This window comes from Sus scrofa, chromosome 8 (assembly GCF_000003025.6).
Source record: "Sus scrofa isolate TJ Tabasco breed Duroc chromosome 8, Sscrofa11.1, whole genome shotgun sequence".
In the NCBI taxonomy this organism is placed as follows: Eukaryota; Metazoa; Chordata; class Mammalia; order Artiodactyla; family Suidae; genus Sus; species Sus scrofa.
The window spans coordinates 961,594-989,556 of NC_010450.4; the positions used below are offsets into that span (position 1 = coordinate 961,594).

The 27,963-nt window shown below is 57.0% G+C and overlaps 1 protein-coding gene across 8 annotated transcripts in view; it reads left to right on the forward strand.

Moving 5' to 3' along the window:
* Positions 1-27,963, forward strand: part of NSD2 (nuclear receptor binding SET domain protein 2) — a 79,201-nt gene that overhangs the window by 22,762 nt on the left and 28,476 nt on the right. For 7 of the 8 annotated variants that reach the window (XR_002346526.1, XM_021100910.1, XM_021100913.1 and 4 more), the window contains exons 2-7: positions 3,264-3,886; positions 6,372-6,534; positions 16,864-17,030; positions 17,500-17,961; positions 25,205-25,349; positions 27,420-27,538. Coding sequence is in view for 7 of the 8 variants with exons in the window: in XM_021100910.1 (XP_020956569.1) it covers positions 3,350-3,886; positions 6,372-6,534; positions 16,864-17,030; positions 17,500-17,961; positions 25,205-25,349; positions 27,420-27,538 (1,593 nt within the window). In the remaining variant the exon portion in view is untranslated. Of the gene's footprint in view, positions 1-3,263; positions 3,887-6,371; positions 6,535-16,863; positions 17,031-17,499; positions 17,962-25,204; positions 25,350-27,419; positions 27,539-27,963 lie in introns of those variants that run through there. The other variant, XM_021100914.1, reaches the window with a different exon arrangement.

Here is a 27,963-nt window from a genome sequence, read left to right on the forward strand (position 1 = left end):
CGGGGCGCTGCTGAGGGCTTGTGGCTGGTGGTGGGCAGCCTTTGGGGTGAGCCTGGGGACCTGTGGGGTGCTGCCCCCCTCCCCGGTCAGCTCTGGAGCCGCACTGCAGGTAGGTGTTTAATGCTGATTGCTGCTGCCTGCACGTCTTCCTTCTTTTGTGTCAAAAGGACTTGAAGCACATGAAGCAAAATGCCAAAAACTGGCATTTTGGAGCGGTGGGTATATCAGTGTGTCCTGTTGTTCTCGGCACTTTTCTACCTCTTTCTTTTGAGGGGGGCATTCCTTCTAGGGCTGCACCTGCAGCACGTGGACGTTCCCAGGCTAGGGGCCGAATCAGAGCTGTATCCTCGACTGCGACCTACAGCACAGCTCACGGCAGCGCCGGATCCCCAACCCGCCGAGCAAGGCCAGGGATCAAACCCGCATCCTCAGGGGCACTAGTGGGGTTCCTTTCCGCTGCGCCACGATGGGAACTCCGCAGTTTCCTACTTTTAAAGCCACGACGGGGCGCTCGTTTCTCCTGGGAAGTGAATGCTCATCCATGTCATTGTTTTGCGCATAGCGAGCCTTTTTTCTTGTGGTTGTGTGCACGTGGGTGTGGGTTCTTCGGTGTATATCGTGCTTGAGATTGACTGAGTTTCTTGAATCTGTAGATTTGGGAAATTACTGAACTTAGAAGTTTTTCTGATATTTTTTCCCAAATATTTTTTTCTTCCTCCTCTCCTGGGTGGGGTGGGAACCCAGCCCTTTGGATGTTTTTCTGTAAGCGCTGAGGACTCGGTTTCCTTTTCTGTTTTCTCTTTTTTTTTTTTTTAAAGAATTTTTACTCATCTATTTCAAGTTTCCTGACTTATATCTAATATGCTTTTTTTTTTTTTTTTTTTTTTTGTCTTTTGTCCTTTCAGGGTCACACCTGCGGCATGTGAAGGTTCCCAGGCTAGGGGTCTAGTCAGAGCTATTGCTGCCAGTGTACATTGCAGCCACAGCAACGTGGGATCCAAGCCGTGTCTGCAACCTACACCACAGCTCACAGCAACTCCAGATCCTTAACCCACTGAGGGAGGCCAGGGATCGAACCCGCAACCTCATGGTTCCTAGTCGGATTCGTTTCTGCTTCGCCACAGCGGGAGCTCCTAATATGCTTTTTTTTTTTTTTTTTTTTTTTTTTCCCTTTCTGCGGCCATACCCATAGCATATGGACGTTCCCAGGCTAGGGATCGAATTGGAGCTGCAGCTGCCGGCCTACACCACAGCCACAGCAACATGGGATCCGAGCCGTGTCCATGACTTACACCCCAGCCACGCTGGATCCATAACCCACTGTGGGGGGCCAGGGGTCACAACTGCCTCCTGGTGCTGCAGAGATGCAGCCAACCCTGTGGCACCACGGCGGGAGCCCCTCTCTCCGCGTTTGGCAGCAGCGTCCTCACGGGTGGTTTTGATCTTGAGAGAGGTGTGTTGCTTTTTTTGTCCAGTGACCAACTCTTGCTTCAGTTATCTTCTTTTTAAATGTCTTTCATTATAGTTGATTAGGATGTTCTGTCGGAGCTCCCGTTGTGGCGCAGCGGAAACGAATCCGACTAGGAACCGTGAGGACTCGGGTTCAATCCCTGGCCTCGCTCAGTGAGTTAAGGATCTGGCGTTGCTGTGAGCTGTGTTGCAGGTCGCAGACACAGCTCGGATCCCACGTGGCTGTGGCTGGGGTGTAGGCAGGCAGCTGTAGCTCCGATTTGACCCCGAGCCTGAGAACCTCCATATGCTGTGGGTGCGGCCCAAAAAGACAAAAAGACCGAAAAAAAAAAGAATATTCTGTCTGTTTCTGCCGTATGGCTTCAGTATTTTCTAAGCGAGGCTCCACCCCGTGCATGGATGGGCCTGGGTTCCGGGCAACAGTTTTGCACAGGCTCAGGGGCTTTTCTGGGGCGGCTGTCTCTTCTTGGGAGTTTTCCTTGTCCCCACACACCTGCTGCCATCCTCTGAGCCCCTTCCTTTCCCGAGCGCCCCGCTCCTGGCCTCTCCCAGCGCCTTCAGAGCTGGACTAGGAACCACCTGACTAACCTTTAGGGGACAACTGTGAGTCGCAGCGGGGCGCTGGGCAGAGTCCAGGGTTCGCGAGGTTGGGCTGGCGCTGGGGTTAGGGTCGCCCTTCCCCCAGGGGGCTCCTTGGTGCTGCCCTCTCACCATTGGCACTTTCTGCCTGGTGATTGTTCTGTTGCGAGGCTGTCCTGTGCCTTGAAGATGGGCAGCTGTATCCGTGGCTCCCCAGTAGGTGTCACTGGCAGCTCCCACGTGGTGACAGTCACATATCTCCAGCCGGCTGCCTGTCTCTGCATAGCGCTGTCCCTCCGTGGATGTCCGTGGTACCGGCCCTCAGCGTCTCCCCGGGCCCACTCGGTGGCTGCCACCCTCTCAAAGGGCTGTCATCCATGGGTGTCAGAGCACACCTTTGGCGGGCATCTTCCCAGCCATGTGGGCACCTGCCTGGTCTGTCCTGAGCCACCCCACAGGAGTTCCCAGCCTGGGGCTCTAGCTGTGCCCAAGGAGGGGCGGGCGAGGGGTGCGTGAGGTGGGGCGAGAGCTCAGCCCTTGGAGCCCTCTGTCCCCTGCCCCCGGCTGTCGTCGGGAGTTGTGCTGGGCCAGGCGTTGGAAGGTCTGGTTTTCAGCTTTGCTGGCCGGGAACCTCCTCCTCCACTGTGACAGGAGGGGCTGTCGCGGCCTTTGCAGGGGCCTGGCTTGTGTTAGCTGCTCTGGCGGCAGCTGCCCAAGCAGCTGATGGGCGTCCCCGGCCCCGCGGTGTGGCGGTGGCGGCGGCGGCGGCGACGTGCCTCAGTCTCCTTGCCTGACTTGGGCTCTCCCTTAAAAACTATGCCTGTCCCTTTCCTTTCCCCTTCTCATTGTGCGATTCCTGTCCTTTTGCCAATATTAGAGCGGCCTCCTGGAGTTGCCGCTGTGGGTGAAGAATCCAACGGCAGCAGCTCAGGCTGCTGGAGCGGCGTGGGTTCGGGGCCCGGCCCGCGCAGTGGGTAAAGGATCCGGCGTTGCTGCCGTTGTGGCTCAGACTCAGCCCCTGGTCCGAGAACGTCCGTGGGCCACAGGGAAGCCAGAGCGCGCGAGGGAGCCCTGTCTCCTGTGGCCTGAGTCACATCAACACCCTAAGTTGCCTCGCGGCGCCCAGACCCCGCCCGCGACGGCGTCCTTGGTGCGCGCGCCGCCCGTGGCACACTGACCCGTTGGCGTTTGTCTTTGTTTCTCTCACACCGCAGTGCTCTGAGCACGGGAGCGTCTGGCTGAGCGGATTCAGCCTCAGCAGAGCCCCCTCTCTGGCCCGAAGGCCGTGCCGCGCGCCAGGATGAAGCAGGCCCCGGAGATCCTCGGCAGCCCGAACGGGAAGGCGCCAAGCTGCGACGTGAGCCGCGAGTGCTCCGTGTTCCTCAGCAAAGCTCAGCTCTCCGCCAGCCTGCAGGAGGGCGTCGTGCAGAAGTTTAACGGCCACGACGCGCTGCCCTTCATCCCGGCCGAGAAGCTGAAGGACCTCACCTCCCGCGTCTTCAACGGAGAGCCTGGCGCTCACGACGCCCGGCTGCGCTTTGAGTCCCAGGAGGTGAAGGGGCTGGGGACCCCCCCTCACACCACCCCTGTCAAAAACGGCTCTCCGGAGATCAAGCTGAAAATCACCAAAACGTACATGAATGGAAAGCCTCTCTTCGAGTCTTCCATATGTGGCGATGGCGCTGCCGCCGTGTCCCCGACGGAAGAGGGTGGACAAAAGCCAGGAAACAAGGCGAGGAGGACTAGGAAGAGAAGCGTCAAATGTGACCCCTTCCTGGAGCAGGGCCTTGTCGAAGCAGCCCTGGCGTCCGGGATCTCCAGCCCCTCCGACGAGAAGGTACTTGGGAGTTGCGTGTGGGGCGCGGGGCGGGGGGGGTGCGGCCTGCAGCTCCAATGCCCAGGAGAAGCCCGTGAGGACACCTGGTGTGCGGGGGGTGCCAGGGAGGTGGGCACAGTCACCACGGGTGTGCCTCGGCTGGGCACCCCGGCTGTGACAGTCGGGGACGCGCCCATCCGCCTGCTGAGCCGGGGTGAGGCCTAGAGAGGGGAGCTCCGTGTTTAAGATGAAACTAGTTTCTGAACCCAGGTCTGGCCAGTGCCAGAGCCCTGGACCCTCAGGCTCTCCTGTCTGCACGCATGTCCTCCCTAGAGCTGCCCTTCAGCCTGTGGGGGGTCGGCGGAGGCGCCTCCTTGGTACCGTCTGGGGGGCGGGGGCAGCGCCCCGCCATGCAGGGGTGCCCTGAGTCCCGGAGCTCCTCCAGCCCTGGTCCTGCAGGGTTGCGGCTGTGCCGGCGCCTTCACGCTCTCCGTTCCTGGCGCAGAGCCCAGCCCGTGGGCACGTGACGGCGCTGGGCAGAGGCTGGGGCAGAAACCCCCTCCTCTAAGACGGCAAGTGCGGTGGTTCCTGCTGCCGCGGGTTAGAGCAGCCTTGACCTCGGCTTCGGAGCTGGGGCCGGGCGTGTTCAGCAGGGCTGGCGGTCCGGACCAGCAGGGTCCGCGAGGCCAGTGGGCTGGGCCTTCAGGTGCGCTTGCATCCGCCTGTGGGAGTGCGGAGAGGGCAGCTGAGACCAGACGGACCAGTTCATCACTGCGGCGGGAGTAGTTGGTGCGAAAGGGGAGTCGAGAAATCTTATTTACAATTCCACAGAGAGAGAGGGAAAGGACCAAAATTGCCTTGAAATAGTTAAAGTAAGGAACAACTTCGAAGGTTTAAGAAAATATCCTCAGAGAAGCTCCTGTTGTGGCGCAGCGGAAACAAGTCTGACTAGGAACCATGAGGTTGTGGGTTTGATCCCGGGTCTCGCTCAGCGGGTTGGGGATCCGGTGCTGCTGTGAGCTGTGGTGTAGGTCGCAGATGCAGTTCGGATCTCATGTGGCTGTGACTGTGGTGTAGGCCGGCTGCTGTAGCTCCGATTCGACCCCAGCCTGGGAACCTCCATATGCCGCTGGTGCAGCCCTAAAAAAAAAAAAAAAAAAAGGCAAAAAAAAATGTCTTTAGAGTGCTTATGGGCTCTTCCTAGTGGAATCATAATGGCAAATGGTTTAAAAGCCTGGTTTAGCAACCTGGGCTGACGCCATGGATTTCTTTCTTTTTTTTTTTTTTTGTCTTTTTGTCTGTTGTTGTTGTTGTTGCTGTTGTTGCTATTTCTTGGGCCGCTCCCGCGGCATATGGAGGTTCCCAGGCTAGGGGTACAATCGGAGCTGTAGCCACCGGCCTACGCCAGAGCCACAGCAACTCGGGATCCGAGCCGCGTCTGCGACCTACACCACAGCTCATGGCAACGCTGGATTGTTAACCCACTGAGCAAGGCCAGGGACTGAACCCGCAACCTCATGGTTCCTAGTCGGATTCGTTAACCACTGTGCCACGACGGGAACTCCAGCCATGGATTTCTGAAGCACCCACGCGTGGGGAACCGCCCTCTGGTAGGGCAAGAGGCTGGAGCACGTTCCCCCTGGTTCTGCCAGCCGCCTGGGGCACGCCACCTCCATCCCTCATCCTGACGGGGGCGCCAGGTGGCCTAGACGGCAGCCAGCACGAAAGCGAGATGTGGGGTGACCCGAGCGCCAGCCCTCTGCTCACGAGCGTGTGCCCAGACGGCTCTGCGGCCTCGCCGCCACGCACGCCGACGTCTGCCACGACCGTGTGGGTTGAGCGCCCTTCACCGCGGTCTACGGCTGAGGAAGCCGAGGCCCAGGGACGTTCGGTGATTTGCTCACGGGAGGAGCGCTCTTAGGGGGAGGCCAGGAGCCGCGCTGACCGTGTCCGCGCCCGGATGCCGGGCCTTCGGCCTCCTCCCCGGCTGGGCGCTGCGATGGAGAGCCCCGGGCCGCGAGAGCCCCAGGCTGCGGATGGCGCCTGGTGGAGCGGAGCTGCATTGCCAGGCCCTGTGTCCTCGCCACCCAGCACCTCTCCAGAGACCTGACCATCAGACTCGGGCTCAGAAGGCGCGGGAGGGTCAGCGTATGGATTTCGGGCTCCAGGGGAATTCGTTTCTGACCCGTGAGTAAAGCACCGTCAGAGACCAGCTGCCAGGCCAAGGAAATAGCCTTGTGTAGAGGTCTCGGTGGCGTCGGGCCCTCTGGGTGCCAGGAGCTCGCTGACCTGTGGGCCGAGGGCAAGAGACAAACGATGAGGTGGCCTAAAAAGCTGTCGAGGGCTGCACGTTCCTTTTAGGGGCGCGGGCACGCGGGTGTGTGTGCGGGCGCACAGGTGCGCTCCCGCGGTGCTGAGCCTCTAGCTGATCCTTGGTCTTCTGCGGCCGCGAGGCTGGATTTAGGGCCAGCTGCTGGATGTGTCTTTTGTTGCTGTTCATTTTCAGGTTCCAGCTGAGAAAGACCCCTGTCCAAACAGCAGCAGAGACAGAGAGCAGCTGCTGAAGTACAGTGTCGGGGATCTGGTGTGGTCCAAGGTGTCCGGCTACCCCTGGTGGCCGTGCATGGTCTCTGCCGACCCGCTGCTGCACAGCTACACCAAACTCAAAGGTATTGCGTTGCGGGCCGTCTTGCCTTCTTCCTCCTTTGCCCTTCATCACCCCCGTCTCCAGACTTCTTTCTCAGTCTTTCTTAAATAGCCCCTTGTGGCTCTTCTTTCCTTTTTCGATTGTGTGAAAATAGGAAGATGTGAAAGTCACCTGTCACCATTTTTATGTGCACAGTGAGTAGTGTGTAATGCAGTGACCTTGCTCTGCAGCCATCACCACCGTCCACACCCAGAGTCCTTTTCATCCTGTTGATCTGAAACGCTGTCCCTATTAATTAGCAAGTCCTGGCCCGGGGGAGGGGGGATGCCTTCTGCTTCCTGTCCCCGTCTGAGTTGGGACTTGCTTTTCCCTAGTGGTTAGGGATGCTGAGCGTCTATTCATGTGCTTATTGGCCGTTTCTACAGCCTTTGAATTGGGTGGGGGGGGTGTTAAGTTTACTGTGATTCATCTTCCAGATGTTGCCTAAAGTTCAGATATGACACATTGTCTTTCCCTTTCCTTGTTTTTGGCTGCACTCGTGGCATATGGAATGGCACATTGGATACCTGGGCCAGGGTTCAAATCCACGCCACAGCTGTGGCAATGCCAGATCCTTAATCCAGTGCCCTGGGCCAGGGATCAAACCCCCGCCACCACGGAGACAATGCTGGATCTTAACCCGCTGTGCCACAGTGGGAGCTCCTGCCCTTGCTGTGTGTGTCCAATTCGGATGTGTACTTTATTGGAGTAAATTAGTGTGAACAGAGACGGTCTTTACCTTGCATTGCTTTTCAGGTTTTGTTTTTGTTTTTGTTTTTGCTTTTCAGGTTTCATGATAAATATCTTTATTACTTAGATACACAGCGATTGCTTATGTCAACATGATTTTCGGAAGTGAGCTTGCGTTCTAAAATGTCCCGGTGGACGAGGTCTGTGGGAAGAACAGAGGCGCCGCCCAGGTTCGGTGTCCTGAGCCGCGGGGTGGCAGTCAGCACATGGACCATGGCAGAACGTGCTGAGAATGCGGTGCACTGGCACCACGGGCCGGGCCAGTCCCAGTTGAAACGATAACCAGTCAGTTCAGGAAGCACATAAAACACGTGGTTTTGGAGGGGAAAACCAAGAGATTAGGTGGTTTGAGATTCTTGTGGAAAGTTCTTCCAGAGCAAGTTTGAATTTGGTTTGATGAAGGTGACAGCATTGGAGCCGAGCAAGTTTGTGCCTCCGCACCCTGAGCCACCCCAGAGGCCGGGGCGGCTGGAGTGGTGGGCTGGCCGAGCGTGAGCGCCTGGCCTCTCTCAGCCTCTGGTGGCACCCCTGCTCCCAATGGCTTCAGGGTGAAGAGCACCTCTCCTGAGCCTTGGCCAGGCCTCCTGCCCTGGGGGCTGGGGCTCTGCCTCGAGGGCCCAGTGAGCACACGTGCTCTGCAGGCCTGGTGGCTGCAGGGGCCTGTGGGCTGGCCTTGGCTGTGGCTCCCCGAGGACATTTAGCACTGTCCGCGGGCATCAGGGCATCCTTTCCAAGGGGCTTCAGGGCTTCCACATGCCCCCTCGAGGCATCTAGACTTGGTCAGAGTATGAGACAAGTACCAGCCAAGACAGAAGCTGTGTGGCCCTGCTGTGCCTGGGGCGGGCCTTCTGCCTCAGCAGCTGGGGGCGGTGAGGGGCTGTGTGGTCCCCCGCACAGCAAAGCCAAGTGCAGCCGGCCTGGGCTTCAGGACGGCCAGGTTACCTACCTGCAGAGCACGTGGCACCTCGTGCGATCCTTCTTGGTATCAGGATTTCTGCTTTGTTTTTGTGAACCTCCTTGTGTCTCAGGCCTTTGTAACGGAAGGAGTCTTTGAATGTCTCTTTGTTGGAGCTACTGAGTTTTATCATCCCAACTCTGTTTTTTAGTTTTATTTTTTTCTTTTTTGGCCACTCCACGGGATATGGAGTTCCTGGGCCAGGGGTCAGATTCAAGCCACAGTTGTGACCTGTGCCACAGCGGTGACGTCACGGGATCCTTCACCCACTGTGCTGGGCCAGGGGTCAAACCTGCGTCTCCGCGCTGGAGCGATGCAGCTGATCCCGTTGCGCCATAGCAGGAACCCCGGCAACCCTACAGATGCAGACGGTGAACTTCCCAGCACGTCACCCTGTGTGTGTCAGTGGGGGCTTCTAAGAACAAGGGCAGCAGCCCACGCAGCAGGAAGTGCTGGGTCAGTAACTTTATCCCTCCTGGTGTCCTTGTCCAGATGCCCCTCCACTTTTTTTTCCTTCACCCCAAGGTCACATTGGGGCCTGGGCTGCGTTTGGCTGCCGTGTCCTTTCTAGCCACCACGGTCCAGAGCAGCCTTCTCCGGCCGAGCCCTGTTCTTGGCTGCTCTGGCCTTACGGTCAGGCTCTGTCCACAAGGCCAGACGGGAGTACTGTGCTGTCTTCTGGTGAGAAAGGGCTCACACTTGGCCCTTCGCTGCAGGCCTTCTTGGAAGAGGGGTGTAGCCCAGTCGTGTGCTTCTCCAGGGATTGTTTTGGGGTGCAGGGGATGGAGGGGGCCTGTGAAAGCACAGATCAACCTCAGAAGACTGATGATGTGCAGGGGATTTTTTTTTTTTTTTTTTGCTTTTTTGGGCTGCACCCACAGCATATGGAATTTTCCAGGCTAGGGTCAAATCAGAGCTGCAGCTGCTGGCCTACACCACAGTGCACAGCAATGCTGGATCCTTAACCTGCTGAGCAGGGCCAGGGATCAAACCCATGTCCTTATGGATACTTGTCGGGTTTGTTATTGCTGAGTCACTATGGAAACTCTGGTAGTGTGCATTTGAAAAGCAATTTAGAAGAGAGAGCCGGGATGAATGTCTTCTAGCTGGGGTGAGATCCAGATGAGCTTTGGATGGAAAAGGGGTCAGAGGGACCTGGGAGAACATGGGGGTGGCATCTGGCCCACACCCCAGGAGGTGGAGGCCCAGAGTTCTCCAGTGGGAAGGTACGGCCCCTTTTGTCCTCGGTGAGGGGCCCGTGGCCCCAGCCCGTGCTTGGGACCGGGCTCCCCAGCAGCCCTGCTCCCTGGAGTGAGCCTCCTTGAGGAGCCACTGGCCGATCAAATGGAAGCTGTCCATTTTTATCGAGCTTTCCACGTTTAAGTAGCTGGCATTTCTCTGTGAAAGTGAGCTCACTCCTCAAGGTTCAAATTGTCCTAGATCTAGCCGGTGGGAGTCCACGAAGTCCCTGTCAGCCGAGTGCTTCTGACTCGTCCCAGCCGCCTTTGCACACTTCCTTACACGTGGCCCAACCAAAGGTGCTTGGGCTCGTTTGGCACTGCCTTTGCCCTAGTCCTGGAATCAGCCGTTTCTCAGAGGACCTCGGGGTTCTTTGAGTAGAGTCAGTGTCGGGAAGCCGGGTCTGGGCTCTGGGTGCGTCCATGGCCGTGGGGAGCAGAGGCGTCTAGGGGGTGAGGCAGGTTTCCAGGCAGGGCTGGTCCCAGCTCCCAGTGGAGCTCTGGGCACATGCGATGCCAGCACTGGGCAGGCAGAACCTGGAGTGGGAGTGATGGGAGTGCTGGGCCTGCTTTAGGGGCTTAGCGTCCTTGCTGGGGAAAGAGGGGGCCAGGAAGGAGGGCGGCTTTCTGGCCTGAAGCTGGCTGAGCATGGGGTCTTGGCAAGCAAGAACTATGTTTCTCTCTAAGATGTACCTCCTTCACCCTGTCCCCTGTTCCCAGCCCAGACTCCCTCCCTCCCTGCCCGCCTGCCTGCCTTTGTGTTTGTCCTTCTCTTTGTTTCTCATGCCTGGGATTATAGACCCACCTGAACCTGGATCAGTATAATGCGCTTAAGCTTGAATTGAAGTGTAGGAGTTCCTTGGTGCAGCAGGTTAAGGATCCAGCACTGTCCCTGCAGCGACTCAGGTTGCTGCTGTGGCGAGGGTTCAGTCCCTGGCCTGGGAGCGTCTGCATCTGGCGCGGACAAAAAAATAAAATAAAGTAAAAGTGACGTGGAAAGAATTGAAGTGTAATGTACATGCAGAAGAGAGCACAGCTCACAAGCTGCAGGTCAGCCTAGGCTTTTGGAGAGCTGAGGTTTCCTTTGAAAACGAACTGTGATTTGTAGCGGCAGAACTTAACCTTGGCGACTTCAGGTGCCCGGCTTCAGGATGGAGGAAGCAGCAGCTCAGAAGCCTGATCCTTGAGTTGGAGTCAGGATGAGTGTGCTCTGGGTTTCGTGCCGGGAAGAGCTGGCCTGTCTTGATCTGGGGACACCACCATCGCCCGGGCACAACCGGTCCTGCTGGGCTTCTCCTTAGACACCAGGGGTCTTGATCAAGTAACCTTCTGGTGTGGAAATTTTGTGCTTCACCTTTTCTTTGTTATGGAAGGGACCCTCATTGCTTTATTTCTGAATTCCAGCATTTTCTAAAAGTATTTCAGTAATCGGGCTTTCTCATTTTTTGGGTTATTTATAGTATAATGTGATTTATTCCCTTTTTTTTTTTTTTTTAAGGGCCATGCCCACAGCATATGGAGGTTCTCAGGCTAGGGGTCAAATCATAGCTACAGGTGCTGGGCTACACCACAGCCACGGCAACGCAGGATCTGAGCCATGTCTGTGACCTACACCACAGCTCACGGCCACACCGGATCCCTAACCCACTGAGCAAGGCCAGGGATCGAACCCTCAACCTCATGGTTCCTAGTTGGATTTGTTAACGGCTGTGCCTCGATGGGAACTCCTTTTTTTTTTTTTAAATGATTTTTATTTTCCCCATTATTGTTGGTTTACCGTGTTCTGTCAATTTTCTACCGTACAGCAAAGTGACCCAGTCACACACACACAGACATTCTTTTTCCCCCACTATCCTTCGTCATGCTGCATCGCAGGAGACTGGATAGAGTTCCCAGCAGGATCTCATTGCTTGTCGTTCCAAAGGCCATAGTTTGCATCTCCGAATACCCCAGATTCCCAGTCCACCCCACTCCCTCCCCTCCCCCTCGGCAACCGCAAGCCTGTTGTCCGAGTCCCCGGCTTTCTTTTCTGGAAAGGTTCACCTGTGCCACGTACTAGAGTCCAGACGTGAGTGACATCATATGGTGTTTGCCTTTCTCTTTCTGACCGACTTCACTCCGTATGAGAGTCTAGTTCCATCCATGTTGCTGCAAATGGCATTAGCTCGTTCTTTTTGATGGCTGAGCCGTATTCCATTGTGTGTTTGTACCACATCTTCTTTTTTTTTTTTTTTTGTCTTTTTTGTCTTTTGTCTTTTTTTTTGTTGTTGTTGTTGTTGTTGTTATTGTTGCTATTTCTTGGGCCGCTCCCGCGGCATATGGAGGTTCCCAGGCTAGGGGTTGAATCGGAGCTGTAGCCACCGGCCTACGCCAGAGCCACAGCAACGCGGGATCCGAGCCGCGTCTGCAACCTCCACCACAGCTCACGGCAACGCCGGATTGTTAACCCACTGAGCAAGGGCAGGGACCGAACCCGCAACCTCATGGTTCCTAGTCGGATTCGTTAACCACTGCGCCACGACGGGAACTCCAGTACCACATCTTCTTTATCCGTTCATCTGTCGATGGACGTGTGGGTTGCTTCCAGGTCTTGGCTGTGGCGAATAGCGCTGCGGTGGACATACGGGCGCGTGGGTCTTTTTCAAGGAAAGTTTCGTCTGGGTATGTGCCCAGGAGTGGGACGGCTGGGTCATATATGGTCGTTTTCTTTCTCCGTACTGTTTTCCATAGTGCTTGGATGATGTATTTCCTTTCTGCCGTTCTCTCAGCCGCAGGGGGAGGTGTGTGAAGATCACTCACTGTGATAAGGGATATACCTTTTCTACTTGAAATTTTGTCAGTGTCTGCTTTTCCTCGTTTGGGGTTCTGGTGACCCCAAGGACTGAGCAGGGAGCTCAGCGTGGTGCCCGGGTTCCTGCTTTCCCGCGGAACTCTGCTCTTGTCTCTGAGCTCTGTCCTCCGGGGACCCCCAGCCTCGCCTGCATCCTTGCGGCCTCTCCTCCTCTCTGGAGCTTCAGCGCCGAGGCAGCCGTGTCTCTTTGTGGGTCCACTCTGCACGTGGACGGTTGTTGTCAGCTCAGAGGCCCCACAGAATATGAAGAGACTGGCTCAGTCTAGCCCAGAGCGCCAGGGGCCGCCGTGTGTTGGACGGGCTGTGATGGCGAGGAGCACGGCGGCACCCCCTCAGGTACCCGAGTCACGGGCAGGGTCAAGTTCTCGTAGGAGGGGGTGTGGGCGGGGCCTCAGGAGTCTTTTCTTACCACCTGGTTAAGAATGGGCCTCAGAGGTCAGCACAGGGAGCCCTCATGACTGGGGCTGGGGCTGTCGGTGAATGACGGTGGCAAGTCAGTTGGTGAGTCACCTCTCAGCTTGGACCAAAATAAAATTCACATGGGTTAGGAAAACCTTCAAAATATGAGAAAATTGGGTTACATTTGTTACCAAGTTTTTGCACAAGAAGGAACTTCAAAAATGTTAAATTAATTTTGTAAACTTGGGGTCAGCCTGTCACATTCTCCTCTGCTTTTTTCCAGCTGACATGTAAGGAGCATTTTTCTGTATCACTGACTGTTTATTGTAAAAAGTAATTATGTTCATATTATTTCATCATATGTACCGTAAGATCTTTTTCATTATGCAAATATGATAACGTATGTCTGTGTTCCCTTTTATGACCTGAGGAATTTCTTTCAAAGTATTAGAATAATGGAAGAAGTCGCAAACCTCAACACATTTTTCAGTTTTAGCTATTTTACAGTGAAAGAAATAGGCACACTTAGAAGCAAGTCACGTTGTGCTTAGACGTTGCTGGGTAACAGCAGGCCCCTCCCCGCAGAGGGAACTCGACTTTCAGCACGTTTCTCCGCTTTTACCTACCTTTTTTGGATTTATCATTTAGATATTTTCTGTTGACCTTTTCTTTTCTTTTTTTCTTTTTTTTTCCTGTCTTTTCTAGGGCTTCTTCCCGCGACATATGGAGGTTCCCGGGCTAGGGGTCAAATCAGAGCCATAGCTGCTCTGGCCTATACCACGGCCACAGCAACGTGGGATCTGAGCCGCGTCGGCGACCTACACCACAGCTCACGGCAACGCCAGATCCTTAACCCACTGAGCGAGGCCAGGGATCGAACCCACAACCTCATTGTTCCCAGTCAGATTCGTTAACCACTGCGCCACGACGGGAACGCCCTCTGTTGACTTTTCATTATGGAAAATTACGATGGGGCTCTTCGGTTGTTTCCTCTTTCTTTCCTTTCTGTCCTGCCCATGTAATTAACTCGGTGTTTTTAGTATTTTTTTATTTCTATTTTTATTGCTTTTTAGGGCCCTACCCCCGGCATATGGACGTTCCCAGGCTAGGGGTCCACTCGGAGCTACAGATGCCGGCCTACACCACAGCCACAGCCATGCGGGATCCGAGCCGCGTCTGCAGCCTACACCACAGCTCACGGCAACGCCGGATCCTCAACCCGTTTGAGGAGGCCAGGGATCGAACCCGTGTCCTCATGGATCCTAGTCAGATTCGTTTCCGCTGTGCCATGGTGGGAACTCCCCCCAGTGTTTTTATTACATCAGACACAAGTGTTCCCGTCACTCTGACTGTGTAAACGTCATTCAGTGAAAAAGTAAGCTGTGTCCTATACTCGCATTTTCTTTCTGGTACAACCTTTTGTGTTTTTCTTGGAGTTAATTGTCCCCTTTCTTTTGAAGTCATATACTTTGCTATTCATACAACTTTAATTTTCTTTCTTTTTCTTTTTCTTTTTTTGGCTTTTTAGGGCTGCACGTGGGGGATTATGGAGGTTCCCAGGCTAGGGGTCGAATTGGAGCTGTAGTTGCCGGCCTACACCACAGCCACAGCAACACAGGGTCCCAGCCGCATCTGCGGCCTTCACCACAGCTCACGGCGACACCAGATCCTTATCCCACTGAATGAGGCCAGGGATCGAAGCTGCCTCTTCATAGGTGCTAGTCAGGTTTGTTTTAGCTGAGCCACGATGGGAACCCCCAGCTTTAATTCTTTTCAGGAATTTACTTCTCTCTTCTTAAAACTCATCCTATGGGGAGTTCCCATTGGGGTGTAGTGGAAACAAATCTGACTCGTATCCATGAGGATCCAGGTTCAATCCCTGGCCTCAATCAATGGGTCAGGGATCCGGTGTTGCTGTGAGCTGTGGTATAGGTCGCAGACACAGCTGAGATCCCGAGCAGCTGCGGCTGTGGTGCAGGCCGGCAGCTACAGCTCCGATTCGACCCCTAGCCTGGGAACCTCCACATGCCACAGGAGCGGCCCTAGAAAGAAACCAAACCAAACCAAACCAAACCGGAAACTCCTCTTGTGATGTAGTCAGTTTCTCTGATTGGGGGAAAAAATGAACACCTGTGTTCGATTCCCGTTTTCCTTTTCTGCTTCTTGGATCTCAGTCTTGACCCCTTTTCCCTGCAGCTCCGACTCGTGGGAGGACGTCTCTCATCTCCCCTCCCCTCGGGGCCCCGCTTCACTGTCTCACCGGCCGCGCACTCTTTCAGGGCGCTTTCCCGAGTCACACGCTCTCTGTGGTTCCGCCTTGTGCTTTTTCTTGGACAGTATTTCTTTTTGTGGAGTTGGTCGTTGGCATCCTAAGAAAGCCTGTGCGGGAGGTGGTTCTCAGGATGCCGCTTCTCTGTCCTCACCCTTGGGTAGTGGTTTGGGTGGGTATAGAATTTTATGTTGAAAATAATTCTCACAAGTTGAAGGTATTGCCCTGTTTCCTTCTAGCAGCCCAGCGTGGCTCTCGAGGCACTTTGCCCTCTGTGTCTCGTTCCATTAATGTGGAAGCTGTTCTCTGCCCGCCCTAGGAGCTTGACTGGCACACAGGTGTGCCCTGCCGGCGGTGCTGGCAGGGCGCTCAGGCTGTTCCAGTTCTGAGACGGGCTCTCGCACTGCTGGTCCCTGCTTCTCTCTCTCTGTCTTGGCCACACACCTCCTAGACTGATCCTGTAGGTTTCCTTGGGGAGTAAATATTTTTCATTTTAACTTTTTTCTTTCTGGGAGATTTCTTAACTTTTCGTCCAAGCTTTCTTATTGAAGGTTTGGTTTTTTTTTTTTTTTTTTTTTTTTTTTGGTGGCCACACCTACAGCACATGGAAGGTCCTGGGCCAGGAATTGAATCAAGCACAGCAGCAGCTTACGCCACAGATGCAGCATCGCTGGATCCTTTAACCCACTGCACCCATCCAGGGATTGAACCTGTGCCTCCACCGTGACCTGACCCGATGTAGTTGCATCCTTAACCTGCTGCGCCACGGCAGGAACTCCTCTGAGTTTCATTTTCCTGATTGTGTTTTAATGTTTCTGTAGCACGTTCTCTTTCTTTGTTCTCCTCTCCTAGCAAACTGGAGTCCTTCTTGGACGAGTGTCATCTCTTCCTGCCATCGTGCCTGGCTCTGCAGACTGTTGGTTTCTGTGTATCTTGGAAACACTCACGCCCGAGGTTTCTCGGGTGCTGGGCTCGCGTCCGGGAGGCCAAACTCAGGGCCACCTGCAGCTGGGGTGGAGACTGTTAGCCTGTCCTAGAAGGTCTGGCTGGACGTGGGTCCCTTGGCTGGGGGACTCTCCACAAGTGTTGGTGGAGAGGTTTGCCTCTGCGGTGTGTTGTGGCTTTCATCCTGTGTGCGGGGGCAGGGACTAGCAGCTCCCCAGGGGAGAGCCCCTCTTTCTCCCCAACTTGGCACAGAGATCTGACCTTTGAACCAACGTTTTCAGCCTCGCTCTACCCCAGCCGAGTCTTTTGGGTTTTGGGACCAAGTCTTTTGAGTTTTCCCCACTCTGGTTCCGTCGGCCTGGGCTGTTAGCCGTGGCTTCTTTCCTGCTGAGGGTAAGAGCAGTGGCCCCCTGAGGGTTACTCGGTGGCCTCATGGCTGCCCTCATGCCCCTCTGGGCACTGTGAGGAGTGGCCGGCCCATGGCCACCCACCCAGCTGGCCCGTGGGAGGGCTGGGACTTGAACCCAGGCTGTCGACAGCAGCCTGTGTCCCCTCACTGCTGCCTGGTCCCTTCTCTGTTGACTGGCCCTCTGCTCCTGTGCGCTTGCCCTGTGGATTGGGGATCCTGGGTAGATCTTGGAAGGAGGCTGTGAGCAGTGCCTCTGGTGGACACCCTTCCCGCTCAGTGTGGAACCCCATCGTGGCTCGTAGAGGCCCCCCCTTTGCGGCGTGGAGCGTGGTGGGGAGGAATGAGCAGGGTGTATTTGAGGTTAACGGATTCCAACAGCATCAAATAAAAAACTTCAAAGCAGCTCCTAACTTTATATCAGTAATTATTAATAGATTTGCCTTATTTCATCCCAAATTCTAACTTCGAAGTTCTAACGTTTTATTTTAAAAACTAGGTCAGAAAAAGAGTGCCCGCCAGTATCACGTACAGTTCTTTGGTGATGCCCCAGAAAGAGCTTGGATATTTGAGAAGAGCCTTGTAGCTTTTGAAGGAGAAGGACAGTTTGAAAAATTATGCCAGGAAAGTGCCAAGCAGGCACCCACGAAAGCTGAGAAAATTAAGGTGATAGCTGTTCCTTAAGTACAATTTTAGACCAAAACTTTTATTTTTATTCTTAATTATTTACCTTGTTTTGAACTTGTGGTTGCTTAAAGTATTGTAATGGCTTCTTATGTCTGTCATTGTTTGCTTCTGCCAAGTTTTCTGTGTCGTGCAACACGGCAAGTTTCTTTAGAGACACGGCTTGTCCTTTTTACTCCTTTGACGACTCCCAGAGAGAATTCGTTTTATAATTCTTGTTTTCCTTTATAGATATAGATATATAAATACCTCTGTAATATTAGAAACGTATATTAGTTTCATTAGAATCGCTTCCTAGCTTAAAGAAATAGCCGAGTTATACTGGCATGAACTCTAAAACCTTCAAGTTAATTGGCTTTTGTAGTTCTTGATTTCTGAATTTATCAGAAATTCTCAAGTGGGTCCCTCTGTAAAATGGGTTAACTTCCATGTGTACCTGTTCTCTCTCCAGCTGTTAAAACCTATCTCAGGGAAGCTGAGGGCCCAGTGGGGCGTGGGCATCCTCCAGGCGGAGGCGGCTGCGAGCATGTCGGTGGAGGAGCGGAAGGCCAAGTTCACCTTCCTCTACGTGGGAGACCAGCTCCGCCTCAACCCCCACGTGGCCAAGGAGGCCGGCGTCGCCGTGGGCCCCCCGGGAGTCCTGGAAGCCGCTGCTGCCGAGCCCCTGTCCGCGGGGGAGGAGGGCGTGCCTGTCAAGAGGAGGCGGCGAGCCACGCTGTGCAGCGCCGCCGAGAGCCCAGACGGCGACCCCGGGACGCTGAAGGGCACCCCTCAGAAGCCGGCGGAAGCCGCGCCCCGGAGAGGAGTGGGGTCTCCTCCCGGGAGGAGAAGGGCCCTGGCCTCCGCGCCGAGAAGCCGGAAGGGGGACGCGGCCGCCCAGTTTCTGGTCTTCTGTCGGAAGCACAGGGACGAGGTCGGTGTCGAGGCGGGTTCCAGGTGGCGTTCCTCCTGGGGGGTTCTGCGTGGGAGGGCCACTCCTTCGCTGCTGACGGCCGCTTTCTCAGCGTCGGCAGCACGGGCTGTGCCGAGCGAGGGGCTCGGAGGGCGGCTCTCAGCCCTGGGGCCAGGCCGGCTAGTCCTTGCTCTCTGGGCTGCTCCGTGCTCCTCCCGGCCTGGGGAGGAGACGCGGGGGTGGCCGGAGGGGGCCTTCGTGGGGCTGCCTTTTGCTGGAAGCTCGGCCACATCCCGAGCATCTGGCCCAGGGAGCGTCTTCCCCAGGAGCTTTTTCTGGAGCTGCCTGCGGACGCCTGCGCCTGCACAGACCCTCCGGCAGCCGCTGGCGGCGGGGCCGGAGGGCTGCCGTGCCCCAGGGACAGCGACTCCCGAGTGATTCTCTTCCTCACTTTCATAGCGCAGCCGGCTCTCTGGACAGCGAAAGGTTTGATTTCATTGTGAGGAGCGAAAGGGGTCAGGCCCTGTGTTTGGTTGTGTTCACAATGAGCTGGCGGCTTTTCTCAGGCATGGGAGGCCGCTGTGAGGCTGGCAAGTGTGCTAGTGCGATGCGCGCTTTCAGACCAACTGATGGTCTCAGCAGGTGGCATGGCTTTTCGATACAGGTTAGCAAGCGAGCTTCCTTCAGTCTGTGAAGGGTGTCTGTCAGAAACTTCAGGCAGATGGCACTTACTCCTGAAACCGGAGATGTCGTCTCTTGAGTCATGGACGAGGCAGGGCTGTCACGGCTGTGCCGGGGCCGCTGCTGCTGCAGAGGAGGAGGAGGACGAAGTGCCTGACTGCAAACGAGGAGGGGAGCTGTCCCTGCTGGCGGAGGCCCAGGTGGAAAACTCTGGAGAGTCTGCGAAAATATTTAGCCTTAGGAAGGGGTGCCCAGCACTGGTAGAAGTAAGATGAGCACACACGAACAGCGGCAGCGAGCGAGTGGAATGTTAAAAAGAGCTTCTGTGATAGCATCAAATACTCGAGATACCAAGGAATAAATACAACAAAATATGTGTAACTTTGGAGGAAAGAGACTGATGTTTTAGCAGACCTACATAGAGGTGTTACAGACACGTTACAGGAAGGCTCAGTATTCTGAAGTTGAAATTGTCATCTCTCCCTGGGTTACACTGTAAATCCTGTGTCGTCCTAATACACCTGCCAGCAGGAAGTCTTTGCCTTTCTTTTTGGGCCGCTCCTGCAGCATATGGAGGTTCCTGGGTAGCAGTCTAATTGGAGCTGTAGCCCCCGGCCTACGCCACAGCCAAAGCAACCTACACCACAGCTCATGGCAACGCCGGATCCTTAACCCACTGAGGGAGGCCAGGGATCGAACCTGCAACCTCATGGTTCCTAGTCAGATTCGTTTCCGCTGCGGCCACGACGGGAACTCCAGGAAGTAAGTCTTTGCTTTTTTAAGCGGAAGCGAACATAGGTGTGTTTGAAGTGAAGCTTGGCCTGCAGCCTCGCCCACCGCAGAGGGGGTTCTGTTACTGAGAACGGTGACACTGCCCAGAGCGGAACCCGAAGCAGACTCTCGAGCCCGTGGAAGCAGACGAGAAAGGTCTGCTGGCCAGCGGAGTGGGCTGGCTGCTCGGGACAGGCCCTGCGACCACACTGGTGATTTCAGAACCTGGCCGCATGGGAGAACTTTGTCACTTCGGGAGGATTTCGTAGGCCAGACAGATGACAGACGTTACAGAGCTGGGTTAAGACGAAGGGACAGGCTCACACAGTCCTGAAGGAAGCGGGGAAAGGCCGTGACAATGGCTCTTTGCAGAAGAGCCCGGCTGGCCAGTGTGTCCCCACAGAGAGGCTGTGAGCCCAGGTCGGCCAGGGAACCATGTGTCATGGTGCCACGGTCAGGGGAGGCGAGGAGACCCAGCCACACGCCTTTGGAGGCGAGGCGAGGAGTGGCTCCACCGTCAGGGCCGGGGGAACGTCGTCCCTCCCGACGCATCTCAAGAGGAATTTGGCGGCGTCTGGTGGCGTGGAGGATGCACGTGCTCTCGGTCTTGTAACTTCAGGCCGAGGCAGCCACCCAAGAAAAGCTTCCCCCTTGCATCCAAGGAGACAGCACAGCGTTCGAAGCTGCAAAAAGTCATTTGCCGAATGGCAGACGGCACAACCCTAGGCAGCAGCTCAGGGGACCTCCTGTGTGTCCCGGGGGAGAGCCCGCTCTGCGGGGTTGCAGGTCCTGTCACCTAGTGTCACCCAGGTGGAGTCTGAGGAGCCCCCCGCCCCCGGTGAGTGTGGCCTGCTTGCCGCATCTGACCCGAGTCCCTGTGGAGCTCCGGGGGCTGGAGACCCCGGCCCCGAGCAGCGCCCTTGCCGCGTGGCGCCTGCTGAGGGCGAGGCTGCGTGGCCAGGAGCACTGCTCTCGGCTTTGGAAGGGGGCGAGGCCAGGACAGCGCGGAACCCGCCGCCCTGGTCCGGCCTCTTCCTCGTCCGTGTCGCCGCGGGTGCACCGCTTGCTCGTGTGAAGCGATGGGAGAGCATTCAGACCGCTTTCCAAAGGCTGCCGTTTTTGCCTTGGGGGACCCAGACTGCTCTCCGCCCTCTCGCACCGAAGTGTGTGTCACGGACACACAGGAGCTTGTTGCTTCCGAGAGGACCGAGGAGCCAGCGCCGAAGGGGCCCCGTGTGGCCACCGCACACGCAGAGCCAGAGCCCTGCAGCTCACACCCGGCTTCGGTCGCCGTGCGCGTCCCTGCAGACGGTGGGTGCGCCGCGTTCCGCTCCAGACACTGAGCCCCAGGCAGTGCCGCCTTAGCACAGACGCCTGCCGGGAGGCCGTGGGCAGCCCTCCTGTCTGCTTAGGCGCTGCTTGGTTTGCTGATTGTTGTCTCTGGGAGGGGATTGCTGCTAGCATGTTCTCTGCCTGTTCTTTGTTTTCCCTTGTCTTTTTGGGGCTGCACCGGCGGCATATGGAGGTTCCCAGGCTAGGAGTCGAATGGGAGCTGTAGCCGCCCGCCTACACCACAGCCACAGCAACGCGGGATCCGAGCCGCGTCTGCGACCCACACCACAGCTCCTGGCAACGCCGGATCCTCAACCCACTGAGCGCGGCCAGGGATAGAACCTCTGTCCTCAGGGATGCCAGTCAGGCTCTTTGCTGCTGAGCCACGACGGGAACTCCTCTGTACACAGGTTTGTGTGAGGTGTCTGTGGCTGTACAAGTCACCTCTGGGCTCAGAGGCTCCTGACAGCACGCATTGATTATTTCTCTGGGTCGGGGGTAGGGGAGCAGCTTAGCGGGCCCTGCCTCAGGTCTCAGAGGTCATGGGGAAGGGCTCAGCTGGGGCTGCACGCGCGTGGCTCGGCAGGGGGCCTGTCCGTGGGGCTGCTGGGGGTCCTCCCAGCCCGGAGGCCGCCCCCCCCCCGCCCCCCACATGCGGTCCACACGTGGCCAGGGTGGAGGCCTGGAGCCCTGGACCTGGCAGTTGCACCACCATGCCGCGCTGCGGGCGCTGCTCTGTCAGGAGGCCCGAGGGTGGGGCGGGCATGTGCTCGTGGGGGGCGCGGTGCCCGCACAGCTCTCCGCTGTGCGTGGAGGGTAGGGTGCGGTTGCGAGGGGCAGGTGGAGCCTCGGCGCGTGGCTGGCGTTTCGCCGGTGTGGCCGCCAGGGGACCTTGGGCCTCCACGCTCTCCTACGTCGGAGAGGGTTTGCTGAAGACAGGGGCAGCCGCTCTTGGTGCCGCTGTGTGTCCGAGGCGGGCCTGGCCGGCCCTGTCTTAGCGCTGGCTGTGCCGAGCTCCAGGCTGGGGCCACAGGCAAGTAGTAGGACCGGGAGCTGACCCGAAGCGTGGGCACAGGGTGGCACCTGTGGCCACACAGGTGTCGGGGGACGGTTGTGGCTTGGTTCCTCAGCCCACGACAATGGCGAGCATGCTTCCTCCGCCCGTGGGCGCCATGTGGGTGGGGGACCGAGAGCACAAGTGTGGGCGCCCCGGATGGGGGCGGCTGCTGCCGGGGCTCCCGTCCTGACTCCAGGGGCCTGTGCAGGGACGCAGGCCGTGCCTGCGGAGGAGGCTGTCTGCGGGCAGGGCCCAGTCCGCCTCGGGTCCGGGCTCGTGGGGTGACAGGCGTCTCCCCAGGCGGGACTGGGCTGTGCTCCCTCTCGTGGAGGGGGGCCTTGTGGGATGGGGACCTCGGCTGTGGATGGACCTGAGGGAGCGCCAGGGGAGTGGGACCTGCAGGAGGGGAGCGGGCCAGCCTGGCGCCGGTTAGGTGCAGGGGAAGGGTGGCCCCTGGGCAGCTGGGGGTCCCGTTTGAGGAGGTGGCTGTGGACACGTTTACTTGATTCTGACCAGGGACACTGTGGTCTGGGTCGGGTGACAAGGAGGCAGCAGCCACAATGGATGTGCTGTGCTTTGGGGTGTCGGGGCGAGCAAGGGCCCTTGAACCCAAACCTTTGCCCAGAACCCTTCACTGCGGGCGTCTCAGAGCCTCTATCTATGCCTGAAGCGCTGGGTGGGGCTGGGTGGCGGGCAGGCAGGCTGGGCTGAGAGGGGGCAGCAGGCAGGCGTGAGAGGTGGGCCCGGGGTGTTCACGTGAAACTGCCAGGGCCTGGGCGCTTCCGCAGCTCTGCTGCTGGAGGGCAGAGGGAGCCCCACAGGACGTGGGCCTGAGTGCCTGCGGCCGGCTTCCCCGGGGACTGCGGTGGGCGCTGAGGCTTGCGTTCCCTCTTCTTTACGTGCCAGGGAGTGTTTTCTCAGATTGTTTTCCACATTCCAACACGTCAGGTCCACCCTCGCTTGTACAGAGGGGAGCACCCTGCCTGTCCTGCAGGAGACCAGGGCTCCACAAACCCAGGCACCTACGGTCAGTTCATCTTCAACAAAGGAGGCGAGAACGTAAGATGGGAAAGAGCCAGCCTTTTCAGCAAGTGAGGCTGGGAAAACTGGGCCGCTGCCTGTAAGTCAGTGAAACTGGAACACACCCTCACACCATCTGCCCACAAATAAACTCAGCATGGCTTAAAGACTTCAGCGTAAGACAAGACCATCAAACTCCCAGGAGAGAACACGGGCAAAGCATTCTCTCCCATCAACCGTGCAAATGTTTTGTCAGCACAGTCTCCCGAGGCAACAGAAATAAAAGCAAAAATAAACCAACGGGGAGTTTCCTTCATGGCACAGCGGAAACGCATCCGACTAGGACCCATGAGGTTTCGGGTTTGATCCCTGGCTTCACCCAGTGGGTTAAGGATCCGGTGTTGCCATGAGTTGTGGTGTAGGCCGCAGATGCAGCTTGGATCTGATGTTGCTGTGGCTGTGGTGTAGGCCGGCAGCTACAGCTCTGATTAGACCCCTCGCCTGGGAACCGCCATATGCCGTGGGTGTGGCCCTAAAAAGACAAAAGACAAAAAAAATAAAAATAAAATAAAAACCAATGGGACCTAATCAAACTGACAAGCTTTTGCACAGCAAAGGAAACCATAAAAAAATAAATAAATAAATAGGCAACTTACAGAATGGGAGAAACTGTTTTCAAATGATGCAACTGATAAGGGTTTAATCTCTAAAATATACAAGCAACTTGTACAACTCAACAGCAAAAAGCCAACAGCCCAACTGAAACATGAGCGAAAGACCTGAAGAGACATTTCTCCAGAGAAGATACACAGACGAGCAACAGACACATGAAAAACGCTCGCCGTCCCCGACTCTTAGAGCAGTGAAATCAAGACGACTGCGAGGACCAGCTCCCACCCCAGCCAGAGCGGCCGTCGTGCGTCAGTCCCCAGACAGCAAGTGCTGGAGGGGCCGTGGAGAAGAGGGACCCTCCTGCTCTGTTGGCGGGAGTGGAAGCCGGTTCAACCACTGTGGAGAACAGCACGGAGGCGCCTTAGAAAACTGTACGTGGACCCGCCACGTGGCCCAGCCGTCCCGCTCGGGCACATACCCAGACGAAACTTCCCTTGAAAAAGACCCACGCGCCCGTATGTCCACCGCAGCGCTATTCGCCACAGCCAAGACCTGGAAGCAACCCACACGTCCATCGACAGATGAACGGATAAAGAAGATGTGGTACAAACACACAATGGAATACGGCTCAGCCATCAAAAAGAACGAGCTAATGCCATTTGCAGCAACATGATGGAACTAGACTCTCATACGGAGTGAAGTCAGTCGGAAAGAGAAAGGCAAACACCATATGATGTCACTCATGTCTGGACTCTAGTACGTGGCACAGGTGAACCTTTCCAGAAAAGAAAGCCGGGGACTCGGAGAACAGGCTTGCGGTTGCCGGGGGGGAGGGGGAGGGCGGGCTGGGAATCTGGGGTATTCGGAGATGCAAACTATGGCCTTTGGAACGACAAGCAATGAGATCCTGCTGTGCAGCACTGGGAGCTCTACCCGGTCACTTGTGATAGCGCAGGATAATGTGAGAAAAAAGAATGTGTCTGTGTGTGTGTGTGGCAGGGTCACCTCGCCGTACGGTAGACAATTGACAGAACACTGTAAACAAACTATAATGGAAAAAAATGAACATCTTTAAAATAAAAATGTCAAGTCAGGAATTCCCACTGTAGCTCTGCGGATTAAGAACCCCACTAGTATCTGGGAGGATGTGGGCTTGATCCCTAGCCTCACTCAGTGGGTAAGAATCCGGTGTTGCCACAAGCTTTGGCGTGGGTTGCAGGTGCAGCTCAGATCAATTTGACCCCCAGCTAAAAAGCAAAAAAAAAAAAAAAAGAAGTGATGCCAGGCCTGCTGGGTGGCGTGGTCTTGGCCAGGGCTGAGCACCAGCGTCCACCCCCTACCCCCGGGCTTATTCCGGCCAGCAGCCCGGGCCCCCGCCTCTGAGCACCTGAGTCCCTTGCGGACCTTGTGGAAATGCGGGGTGGGGGCTGCAGGGCCAGGGGAGCTCGGGCCTGGCTACATTAGAGCGCTGTCCCTGGTGGAGGGTGGTGCGGCCAAGACCTCCCGTCTGCATCCAAGGGCCCCTCCTATGGCTGGCTTCTCACGGGCGCCCGGGAAATTGTCAGTGACGGGCGACTGTGGAGAAGTGATTTTCTCTTACCGCTTCTCACTTCCTGCACTCACACAGCCACCGGCGCTGGTTTTGGCTGAGTAGCTGCATCAGTTAAACACTGTTTTCTTTGAAGCTGTTATGGGGCAGAGCTCCCCGACGTGCCGCGCTCCCGAGGGCTGCGCATCGGGCCCTGTGAATTCAGGTGCTGAGCCTCCCCCTTGCCTCTCCTGTGTTGGCAGGTTGTCGCCGAGCACCCAGACGCCTCTGCTGAGGAGATCGAAGAGCTGCTGGGGTCGCAGTGGGACGTGCTCACGGAGAAGCAGAAAGCACGCTACAACACCAAGTTTGCCCTGGTGGCCCCCTCCCAGTCCGAGGAAGAGTCCGGTAAACGCCCCGCTGTGCTCGTGTCCTCTGTGTGGTGTGGCTGCACGGTGCTGGGCTCGTGAGGCGGCAGGCGTGCCAGTGGGCAGGGTACTGCAGCTCCCGTTGCCTGTGTCTCCTCACTCCTGGGCCCCCAGGGCCCTCTCGCCTCTGCAGCAGTGGGGTTGCGCCCGAGCGGAAGACAGGCGGCCCCCCGAGTGGGCAGGGGCCAGAGCCCCCCAGGGCCCTTCGTGGCCTGTTTGCTGGAGAGCTCGCAGCCCGAGGAGGGTGATCTGGGCTGGCCTTAAATGTGCCTGTCCTCTGGTTCTTCTTAGGCCTCAGTTTAAAAACAAAAAAATTCTAAAAAAAAAAAAAGAGTTCCCTGGGGGCTCAGAGGGTAAAGGATCCATCATTGTCACTGCCGTGGCTCTGGTTACAGCTGTGGCATGGGTTTGATCTGTGGCCCAGAACCTTCACATGCCATGGGCAAAGCCAGAAAACAGTCCAAACAAAAACCTCGAAATGGCTGCGTCTCTCAGGGGTGGTCGCTGAGGAGTTTTGGAGGGGCCAGCCGTGGGGCGTCTCCGGACTCCCCTGACCGAGGCCGCGGCTCAGGAGAAGCTGCCTCTGCTCTGGGGCCCGGATGCACGCTTCTCGCTCTCCACGGCAGGGCACCCCCCGTCTCATGATCCTGACAGTGAATTCCGTTCCCTCAGCCTTCGTTGCGAACGCTGCCAGTTAGAACAGTGAGGATGCTGAGATCTGAGTGTTTCCTGGGAAAGGCAGGACTCGCGGGTCTGCGGCGGCCCACTGAGCCTAAAGCAGTGGCCGCTGGCTTAGCGTCGGTTTCCCTGAGGCCCCGGGCCTTACTCCTGAAGAGCAGGTGTGACACGCTCGTGCGGCCCTCTTGTCATCGTGGACCGTTCTGAGTTCTTGGTGTGTGTCGGGGGTGCTGGCACTTAGGCCTCCCCCCGCCCAGGGGCCCCAGTGCTGACCATCAAAGTGACAGGCCAGGGCCGTGGTGTCCGCCGTCCCTTCGTCTCGGCGTTAGGGATTCACACGTTTGCCCGTCTTACTTCTGTGAGGAACTAGCGCTGCCGTGTCCTGGTGCAGGGCGGTCCTTACGGAACGGCAGACGATGCGATTTCACCCCTCCTGCGGGTCTGTCTGCAGTGCCCGTGCTGAGGGAGGCAGCCCGGACTGGGCGCCGGCAGGTCAGGCTGGCTGCGCTCTGGCTGCTCAGCAGGCCCCACGGCCACCAGTCTACAGCCTTCTTCCCTGGGTCCCCTGAGGCCAGCCCAGGGCTGTGGCCGGGGCCCAGCTTGGTGAGGGCTGCTCTTGGGCTGGTTCATGCCAGGCGGGGACTGGCAGCTGGTGAGGCCAGCACTCCCGCTGTGGCTCTTTTTAGCGCTGTCAGCCCTGGGCTGCTGGCTGCCGGCTGCTCTGTCTCACCACACAGCAGCGTTTGGGCACCCCGCCTTCCACGGGACGTTTGCCGAACGGGCCGGGCATGCCCCGCGCCTCTGTAAAGTGGTCCTGCCAGTGCAGACTCTGGGTGTGTGTGCCCGCAGCACTGGCCTGGGCAAGCCCACCAGCTCTCTAGACGCTGACTCTGCCCTTCCGTCTTGCTTTTCTGGGTCAGCACAGCTTGGACCCCTGACATCTGGGCAGGCGGTGTTCCTGCAGAGGCCCTGGGTTCACAGATGGCAGATGGAGTTAGTGCTGCCACTTAAGATGCTTCTGCAGGGCAACGTGCTACAAGTAGCACGTTGCCCCTGTTTTTAAAGTTCAACCTAAAGTCCGCCCGTCCGAAGTTACTAAAGGGTGAAAACGCAGAGGCCGGGTTATATTTAAATTTAGTGCCACCGTGCATTAGACTGCACTAGGGACCAATAAGTCACCTCTAGAGGAGGATTTTCTCCTCTCACGGGAAATGGTCCCTTGCAGTTTGGAACGTGCAGAGAGCGTTGCCCTGTGGGACTTAGGCCCGGGCGTGCGCAGGGCTCCGGGGGGCCCGTCCCAGGCTGGCTCTGTGCTTTCGAGGGTGGCTCCTGGGGTGGTGGTCATGGCCGTTTCCCCCGTTCCCCTTCCCAGGTAACTTAAATGGGAAAAAAAGGAACCACGTGAAAAGGACCCAGGACTCCACCGAAGCTGCCGACGCTGAGGGCGCGCCTGGGAAGAGACTCCGGGCGGACAGGCACAGTCTCCGGAAGGTAACCTCGGCTGGGCCTGCCCGGTTCCCGTCAGGATGCAGGCGGGGACGCCCAGGCCTCCTCAGGGTCCACGGGGTGCTCAGTGGGCGGCGGGGACGCTCCTGGAGCTGCTCGGAAAGGCCTCGGGAGAGAGCGCGTTCTTAGTTGCCAGGCACTGGCACCAGCCAGACGTGCGGTGAATGATACTTGATGTTGCGGTTCAACAAAACCGCATACGTAAGATGACCCTGGATTTTAGGGCGTGTCGTTCACTGTGTAAATAATGGCCTGACTGAAGAGCATCCGAATTCCCTAGCTGTGTTATTCTCCAAGAAGCCTTTAAGAAGTTCCTGTCGTGGCAGCAATGAACCCGACTCGTATTCATGAGCACACGGGTTCCATTCCTGGCTTTACTTGGTGGGTTAAGGATCTAGTGTTGCCATGAG